The sequence below is a fragment of the Poecilia reticulata genome, chromosome 7 (assembly GCF_904066995.2).
Source record: "Poecilia reticulata chromosome 7, P_reticulata-male-v2, whole genome shotgun sequence".
NCBI classification, from domain to species: Eukaryota; Metazoa; Chordata; class Actinopteri; order Cyprinodontiformes; family Poeciliidae; genus Poecilia; species Poecilia reticulata.
The window spans coordinates 23,684,036-23,693,641 of record NC_088836.1 but is presented as its reverse complement, the minus strand read 5'-3'; the positions used below and the strand labels follow the sequence as shown (position 1 = coordinate 23,693,641).

General features: G+C 39.1%; 1 protein-coding gene across 1 annotated transcript; it reads right to left on the bottom strand.

Moving 5' to 3' along the window:
• Positions 1–639: 639 nt before the first annotated feature.
• Positions 640–8,822, bottom strand: ddx23 (DEAD (Asp-Glu-Ala-Asp) box polypeptide 23). The gene is made up of 17 exons (XM_008414177.3): positions 8,663–8,822; positions 7,652–7,806; positions 7,437–7,556; positions 6,506–6,599; positions 6,164–6,229; positions 5,944–6,082; positions 5,721–5,854; positions 4,979–5,091; positions 4,750–4,893; positions 4,456–4,681; positions 4,230–4,375; positions 3,964–4,141; positions 3,480–3,722; positions 3,255–3,406; positions 3,067–3,175; positions 2,328–2,502; positions 640–1,228 (listed from the first exon to the last, which is right to left on the bottom strand). Exons 2-17 carry the CDS (start codon positions 7,804–7,806, stop codon positions 1,005–1,007), a joined length of 2,418 nt encoding a protein of 805 aa, XP_008412399.1. The 5' UTR covers positions 8,663–8,822; the 3' UTR covers positions 640–1,004.
• Positions 8,823–9,606: the final 784 nt, after the last annotated feature.

Sequence of the window (9,606 nt, the reverse complement as noted above, 5' to 3'; positions counted from 1 at the left end):
GTTATAGCAGTTTTTACACATAATTACATTGAACTTCGACAACAGAATGCCACTAAAAGTTCCACTAATATGTTTTATAATGTATTTTTTTAATCATTAGGCTGGAAACTACACTTTTTTGTTTACATTGATACATAACTATTAATTAGGTGTTTTGTTTTAAACATACTGCCAAACTGGAGGTGTGATCTCTCCAGTTTCATCCACAACTTTTAGGCCGCCGTTTTCTATTTTCAAGCAGTTAAGAAGCAGTATTGGTGACGGAACTTTAAACTGCTGCTGACCAAGTTGCTCAACATGTCGTTGCTAGGTAACCAAAGAGTTGCTAGGAAACCAAGGAGAGCGATTCAGTTGAAGTAACCAGCCTTGAAGCATTTTAGTTGGTTGTGAGAGGTTGGGCAGTTGAAGCATTTCATCTGCCTACATCCCCCAGAATGCTGTGCGGTTTGAATCAGTGAAATTATTGAATATTCTGTCAGACGTATCATCTGTCGATATCGATCGTGTGTTCATCTTGATATACATCGTTAATGATTTATTTTCCAGCCCTACCTGCGAAACAAACGCCACTTAAATATGTTGTAGTCAGGTCATACAAATGTTCAAAACATGGATTTAAACTGAGGGGACACATCCAAATCATAAGAAATGAACATTTAATCTGGTATTGGTCTCTTACATGTTTAAATCTGGAGAGGATCCAGATCAAAATAACAAATATTCACTAAACAGCACCTACTACTCAGCATCCTCAACACTGTCTGCTCTTAATCACATTTTCTTTACTTGTACAGCGTTTCTGGGTCCACATTACTGATGTTATAAACAAATTTAGCAAGTAAAATTCATCAACCCGTTCACCTTTTGGTACCAAGTAATCTTTTCTTCCACAAACGGGCTAAAAGAAAGAAAACACCAAAACGGAGGTAAAAGAGGGGAAGATGAATATACATGATAAGGAGGCATAAGTTCTGTGTTCGGTAAATAAAACTGAAACCAATAAATCAGGCGAAGATGGTCTCCTCGCGCCTCTTCTTGGTCAGGATCGTCCCAGGTTTGTGTTGGGCGTCTGGGTGGTTAGTGAGCTCCGGAGGGCAAGTGGACACCGGGCTCTCCAGGATGGCCTGCTTCAGGTCGTAGAACACCGCAGAGTCCTCCTTGGTCAGGAACGTCATGGCCACACCACTCTTACCAGCACGACCAGTACGACCGATACGATGGATGTAGTCTGTGGGAGAAGAAGTGAGACTTGGTTATGTTTGTGTTGTTTTTAGAAGTAACGGACAGAAAACCCAGAAATGTTACTCAAGTAAGAACAGCACTACTTCAACATATAATACACACACAGTCTCTAGAGCTGTGCATTTTAAATGTTGAATATTCAAAGTTTCCCCCAGAAAACTTCAAGCCTGGCGGTTGGGCGCTCATTCGTCCAGCGGCCCGTCGTGATTTTCAATTAAAAAATGTTTAAAATTTACAGGAAATTTTAAAACATCACTTGGTAATTATGTGTTATTGGAAGACTATAAGATTAACACCAACTATAAAGTCTTAAAAAATGAAAACATTTTAAAAAGACTTACAAAGTGTAAGTGTAAGCTTAGTTGTGTTATTGGGGGCAGAAGTAAAGCCTGGAGGCCCGCCAGGCTTACGATACATCGGGGCAAAGCCTGATATATATTTAGCAATATACTGAGCGATATGTCTTTGTCCTTAAGACTATCACTGCTCACTCTTATTTACTGTTGTATGTTTATTTTGTTTATCACTTTAATTTTTATTGTGTGATATGCTAGGACAAACAAAATTTCCCTCTCTTCCTGTTTGGGGATCAATAAAATATTATGATCTATTATTGTATTTTTACTCAAGTAAGAGTAAAAAAGTGTTTGGTAAAAAAAAAAAAATCTACCCAAGTCTTGAGTAACTCCTCAAGTTATCAGCATTTAATATTTAAAAATGATATAATCAGAATTATAAAGTTAAGTGGAAATTTTGGTATTTTTAAAACCAAAATGATAATAAATGATATAAGTAACAAAAAATAACAAAAGGAGGCAAAAGAACAAGAACAATCAGTGTCTTTCAATTAAAAAAAACATATGAAACTTTAACAAAATCTGCAGGTGTGTGTAAATGTCTGGTGAATATTAGAATTTTGTTTTTCGTTCAGTGGGTATAAAATCCAGAAATTTTACTCAAGTACGAGTAGAAATACATCATAGTAAAGTACAGCACAGTAAGGTTTCTTCCTGAGTAAATGTAACTAGTTACTGTCTGTCTCTGGTGACAGATGTCTTGTTTTGCAAACACGGCGGCCTCCTCACCTTCAATGTTCTTTGCCATGTCGTAGTTGATGACCATGGAGACGTCCTGGATGTCAATTCCTCGACCAGCAACATCGGTGGCCACCAGGATGTCTTTGGCTCCAGCCTTGAGGTTGGAAAGTGCAAACTCTCTCTGCTCCTGACCTTTGCCACCGTGGAGCGTGCAAGCATTGTACTGAAGAGAGAAACGGAGGAACGTTCACGTGTTATTATACCATCCAGTCAGGGTTCCTGTTTAATTTATTGTTCACATTAGAGACTCAGAATTATTCAGTTTTCTTTCTATCTTACACATTTTAAAGAGTAAATAACCCTGATTTTTATTTCATTGAAAAGAGTTTATGTGAAGATTCAACAAAAACAGACCCTGTTAGTCTGACAGCATGAGACGGAAAACAAACGAAAAGATGAAGGAGAAAGAAGGAAAAGATGATGGACAAACAAAGGAATGGAAAAATTTACATGAGACGACTAAATCAATGAATTTATAAATGAAAACAAAGAAACTGAATGGATGAACAGATTGATGGAAGAATAGAAAGAGACCAATAGAAAGATGGATGGATAAAAAGAAGGAAGGAGGGACGGAGAATAAATAAAAAGATGGAAAAATGGATGGAAGGAAGGCAAGAGACAAATGGCTGAACGGATAAATAGAAAAACGGACAAGAAGGAAGGAAGGATGCCCATGTCTTCTTCTACTGTCAGAGAACCGCCCGCCTGCTCCACAGTGACTCACCCCCATCTTCTCCAGGGACTTGGCCAGCACATCGCAGCCCTTCTTCTGGTTGACGAAGATGATGATGGGCGGCTCGAAGCCATGCGCCAGGACCTCCAGCAGCTTCTTCCTGCGCAGCACAAAGAAGGAAACGCTCAGCTTGCTGCAGTTTCTGGGATCCTCAGAGATCGTGTTGGTTTGCCTCTCACCTCTTCTCTCCCTCCGACATGAGCAGGACCTTCTGCTCCACTCTCTCGTGGGGTTTTCCTGCAGATCCGATGTACACCACCGCGGGGCGCCTCAGGTAGCTCCTCGCCAGCCTCTCCACAGCGGGAGGCATGGTGGCGGTGAACATGACGGTCTGCAAGACGCAATCACAGAGTTCAGAGAACGCCTGGTGCCGCCGGCGGTGTGGAGCAGAAAGATTCACGTACTTGTCTGTATTTATGTTTCCCCGACTCGAAGTTCATCATCATCTTCTCCGGGTCCTCGGCTTCGTCTGTGTCCGGTTTCTGATTGGTCACCGGGATGTACTCCAGAATCTTCTGGACGTCCGGTTCGAAGCCCATGTCGATCATACGGTCGGCTTCATCCAGGACGACGTAGGTGCAGCGGCCGAGCACCAGGTAGCGGTTCTCCAGCACGTCTATGAGACGACCGGGCGTTGCTATGACGATCTGTTAGAAGAGGAAAAACTCAGACGTTTATGAACCGAAAAGTTTCAGCTTCCTGGTGAAAGAAGGCAGGATCGCTTACAATGTCACAGAAAACTACAAAAGTAAAATTAAAAGCTGCGTATTAAGCAGCTTTTAATCAAACGAGTTATTTTGTCTTCAATTTATTTCACTCAGTTCTGACTTTAAAGATCGAATGTTTTAGTGGTTTTGTCAGGGCAGATATTAAGTATTAATGTTTCACCTCGCAGCCCATCCTGAGTCGGAAGCCCTGGTCTTCTCTGGAGATTCCTCCGATCACCGCCACCGTACGGATGCCGAGCGGTTTACCGAACTTGATGGTTTCTTCTTCAATCTGCTGAGCCAGCTCACGAGTCGGAGCCAAAATCACAGCGTAAGGCCCCTGATCGGAGTCTTCGATCCTGCCGCACAGAACAGATCGCTGTAACCGGCAGGACGGAGGCGGATTGAAGGGTTTACTGAGGGATAATGAAGGATTGTTTCTATTACCTGTCGATCTTCGGCAGGGTGGTAATCCAGACCAGCAGAGGAATGAGGAAAGCAGCTGTTTTACCGCTACCCGTCTCAGCCACGCCGATGATGTCACGGTTCTGCAAGCCAATAGGAATGGCTTGCCTTTGAATGGGTGTTGGGTCCTGAAGTTTACAGAAGACACCAATCAGCGTTAAGGAAACCAGTGTTACACATCAGAGCAGGGTTCAGGACTTGAACAAACCTTGTAGCCGCATTTGTCAATGACTTCCAGGATGTGAGCGGGCAGCGAATACTCCTTCCAATTCCTGATGGGGTTGGGGATCTTCCCTCCCTTGGTGGTGATGCTGTAATCCTCCCTGAAGATTCGCCAGTCTCTGTCCGTCATCTCATCCAGCTTCTTCTGGGACCAGTGCCGGTCGTCCCAGCGCTGCTTGGCTTCCTTCTTTCGCACCTTCTTCAGTCGTGTCCTGTTGGGAAACCGACGTGAGATTCCTTCAACCAGACAGTTTACACCATTTCATATCATTATACTCACTCTTCCTGCTCCTTCTCTTCCAGCGTACGCCTCTTCTCCATCAGGTCGCCGTAGAAACGTGACTGCTCTCTTTTCTGCTGCTTTAGGTCGATGCCAGCGATAAATCCGCGCCCGTAAAGCTGCACCTGATGCTTCTCTTTGTAGCTGCAGGGGGAAATTAAAATCCAACATTTAAACCAGGTAAGAAACATTTACTAACCCACTTAAGATAACTTTATAATCCGCTCACATCGGGTTGTAGTCGACTGAAGTGTCTTCAGAAGCATCCCACTCGAATACAAACTTCCTGTCATTCAGGTGGCGAGTTCTCCGGCGTTTTTTGATTCCACCCAGATATCGTTCCTGTAATTAGGTTACACTATTAGCATGAATCATCAGTTTAGTTCCACATTCATGTTTACTGTAAAAATATGGAACCATAGCAAAAACATAAACACATTTTAGACCCAGAAAACCTAAAAACCTCTAGGTTTTAGTCTGTTTTTTAAAAGCAGATAAGTACTTTTATAAGTATTATTTTGGGCTTTATCTCTCCAAGTAGGAAAGGTGTCAAAGTCATACTGATCTAAATAAGAGAATGATGGAAACTAGATCTGCACAATATATTCAAATCACCATCGCAGTGTCAGTATGCGCAATATTCATGTTGCTAAGGACTGTTTGGAGTGCAATAACTGTTGAGTTCTTCATGTGTTTTTTGCAATATTTAGTCAGTAGGACAGGAACGCATGTAATTAATTTTTAATGAAAATAATAAAAAACCTAAACTGGAATGATTTCAGGTATGAAAACACATACAAAACAACAGATTCAAAATGAAAAGCAATAAAAACAATATCAAATACAATGTAACATATTGAAAAAACAAATGAGGAGGATAATTTTGTCACCTTGAGTGTCATGTTAAATAATTTAATAGCTAAAATAATGTAATTGCGGCCCTCTCTTGAGCCTGGTCTCTTGAAACTAACCTTGATGGCATGGAGCTCTTTGCTTTTGTCTTTCTCCTCTCTGAGTTTTTGTCTCCCATCATCTTCATCATTCCCATTGTTCTCTCGCTCCATTCGCTCTCTGCGCTCCCTTCTCTCCCTTTCTTGGGGATCCTCTGTGAGAAACAGATCTCAAGTCTCACAAACATGCTTCCAGAGCTTAGCACAAGAACGGAACATTTTCAAGCTAAAATGTGAAACAAACCCAGCATTTTTCTCCCAATGTCCTGGAACATTCGTCTTTTCTTTCTTTCCTCGTCCAACAGCTTTTTCCTTTCTTCCACTTGCTGCTCTCTGCGCTTTATAGCCTCAGCTTCTCGCTCTGCTCGAGACAGAAACTTTGGCTAAAAAAGCAGATAAAGTTAAAGAAAAATATTAAACATAAAATCTCTGAAAGAAAATAAATATGTAGTGAGAATTCTCACTTTTGCCTCGGCTTCCTCCTCTGCTTTTTTCTTGGCCAGAAGCTCCTCCAAAGAGAGGGGCTGAACCTGAGACACACAGCATATCGTAAATCATAAAACTTTTAAAGAAAAGAGCACTCGGCCCATAGATGCTGCATGAATAACAACATTTCTACTTCAAAATATGATGGAAAATTTTTCTTTTTCTTTGCCAAGTTTCAAATTCCTTACAGCAACTCAGCCTGACAGTTTTATTCAATTCTTGCAAACAGCATGATTTACAGCAGTGATCAGAAATGAGATAAGATCTGCAGACCAAATAAACTAAATGAAAACACAAGTCCTGTGTTTTCATTTCATTACCTTCTCCTTCTTCTTTTTGTCATCTTCTTCTTCCTCTGTTTTTATATCCTTCTCCTTCTTTAACTTGCTGTCCCTTGACTTTGGTGACAGGCTTCTAAAAAGACAGCCACATGATAGTTAGATATTTTACACAACTTTCATATCCTCATCATCTCCTAAACATCGTGGAAGCTGGAAGATTTAAGTTGGGAAGATTAAAATCAGCCAAATTTCACTTTGACCCCGATCTCTTGAACTCATTTTGCCTTTTATGCAACGCAGCATATCTAAATTATCTGTAAACACCTCGACAAAACAGCATATACTTTGATGCACTTAATTTATCTTTAATCATAAATAAATGTCTGGCACATATGATTTGATATATAAATGTGGATAATCTGATAATTCTTTCATTTTGTGTTGGATTGACAAACAGGAAAGCTACAAAAAAATTTAAGGTCGGTGTTTACAATTGTATGTGCTGAATGAAAACAAAGTTTACAAAAATTAGTTTGCGCAATAACAGTATTTCAGAATCTAGCTTAGAACCAGCCAAATATGAACTCAGACACTGGTCGATGCATTTCTTAAATCTTAATATTAGCAACGTCAAGATTTGGAAATAACAGTAAAATAAAAACAAAAGCAGAATTTCAGGGGAAGATTTTAGGTGTTTCTTCATGAAAGGAAACAATAAGTCACGAAGGTTTGGCGGAGATTAGGTGTGTAAATCTTTAGAAATTATCAAATTTAAGTGAATTGGAGACATTTCCCTTGAATGTATAATCATATTTTAAAGAAATTCCTTTAAAAATATATTTTGTGTGTTATGGTCATACAAAGAAAACCAATTACACCACATATTTTTGTCGGGATTGGCAGTATTTTTTTGTTGCATTTATTTTCTCTAAATTTTTGCAAAAATGTCTCACATTTGTGTTTTTCATACCTTGATCTCTTGCTGCGATCTTTATCGCGCCGATGGCTGTCTCTGTCTTTGCGGCTCCTGTCTCTGTCTTTGTCTCTGTCCCGATCCTTTTCTCTGTCCTTATCTTTCATGCGACGATCCCTTTTTATTGTAACACAAATTAGAAAGAAACTAACAATCCATAGCACATGTACATAACCATTTAAGTTTTGTTTGTGTGCCTCAGTTAAAGTCACCTGTCTGGAGATTTGGAGCGGTTTCGTTCACGGGAACGATGCCGTTTACGTGAAGGTGATCCTCTGCGATCCCGATCGCGTGAACGGCTGCGCTTCCTGTCCCGGTCTTTGTTCCCTGATGATTCGGCATCCTTCCTATCTGTGTCAGCGGCCATCTGCAAGTTAAAAAAGGCGTAAATACATGAGTGAAGTTTTTCCAGAGCATTTTAGCCCTGAAATAGAAGAATAAACAGTCAAGACCAAATTTAGAAAATATAACTTTTGAGTACCTTTTCTTTTAACAAATAGAGCCTGATTTTTTATTTTTATTTTGCTTTATTGTTCTTTATCTCCATTCCTGACTTATGAACAAAAACATATTCTTGCAGTCTGGACTAAAGTAGTTTGAATAGTATTTTGTAAAAATATCATCTGGGAAAGTAAAGGCAGAAATGTGGTCATCTGAAAATAGTTGAACAGATGTTTATTCTGGATTTCTACATTTATAGACACATTTCCGGATTTCTGTCAGTCTTTGACCTACATTTTATATAATAAAATTTCGTCAAAAAAGGCTGTGTCCCTTGTAACAAGTGGACGTTTCATAATTTAAAATAAATCTTTATTTAAGCAAGATGATAATGGGTAAAATACATGAAGCAATTACAAAAGTACTAAAAAAACAGCGCAACCATATTCAACAATAATAGCATAACGTCTCCTGTATGATACAGACAGAAGGTAAGGTAATTTTCTTTATATAGCACATTTTCTTTTATGCGATTTCGTTTGGTATTAACGCATGTCTTTCAACAAACACTAAACTACAGTGTAAAAAAGCAGTATTATAAGGATGCTGACAAAATTCAAACAAACGACAATTGCAATGGGGGGAAAATTGGTAATTTTTCTTCTGTAGTGAGAACGTCAACCCTGAGAAGTTGGCTAGCTAAAGGCTAAACGAAGATTATATTTGTTTCTCCCCCCCCCAAAAAAAAACTACTCAACTGCGCAAAACTAAGACTACTTTACCTCCAGCTGTGAGCAGAGAGCCAAAAACACCAGGAGAGTTTAACTATAACTAAACTCACACTCTCGTTTTTTAGCTTGTCAACAAAACACTAGCGATCTATCGACGATTCAAGGAGACGCCATAATGCTCTGCACGAGCAGAACTCGCAAAGACTTCTGGGATGTGAAGTCCAGGGTGCTGTTGTTACAGTGAGACAATATCTTGTGGAAACTACATTATCCATCACGAAGCAAAAGCTCTGTAAGGACCCCAGTTGTTTAGCACACGGACGCCTAAGTGCCTTCTTAAAAAGACTTGTGGTGTGCGTTATCACGTATGGTTATGATATGCTTGAAAGTCACAATGTTCGATTTTTTGAGATGTCAAAAATCGACTACTGCATACTGATATAAAAGGGTTGATTTCACGTCTGTAAACTTCTAATTGAAAAATAGCAAATCTGCTTCTAAACTGAATGTTGCTATAATAACAGTGGCACTAAAATGTACATTCAACTTTAGTCATATTAACAGCTTTCAATGAGAGAAAAACTGAACATGATCTCCAAATCAAAATAAGAAAGTACAACTACTGTGATGTACAATGTTTTTAATTACATTAATATGAAAATATATCCAACCACTAAGTTTAATACCTTTTTGATGCTTAAAATGTACAATGGCACAAAAGAATGTTTTAAAGGTGAATGTGAAACCCTTTAAAAACGTATTATTATTATTATTATTATTATTATTATTATTATTATTATTATTATTATTATTATTATTATTATTATTATTTCAGTTTAATTTGTCTAATCAAATGTAAATTAAATACATCATGCGTTAAGATGGATTTATCTGTTTGGCCACCAGGTGGCGACAACAAGTTGCAGCATAGGACCGTTCTTGTCTTGCTTTCTTCATCCCTTTCTTTCCTTCTTTCTTTCTTTTTCTTTCTTCGA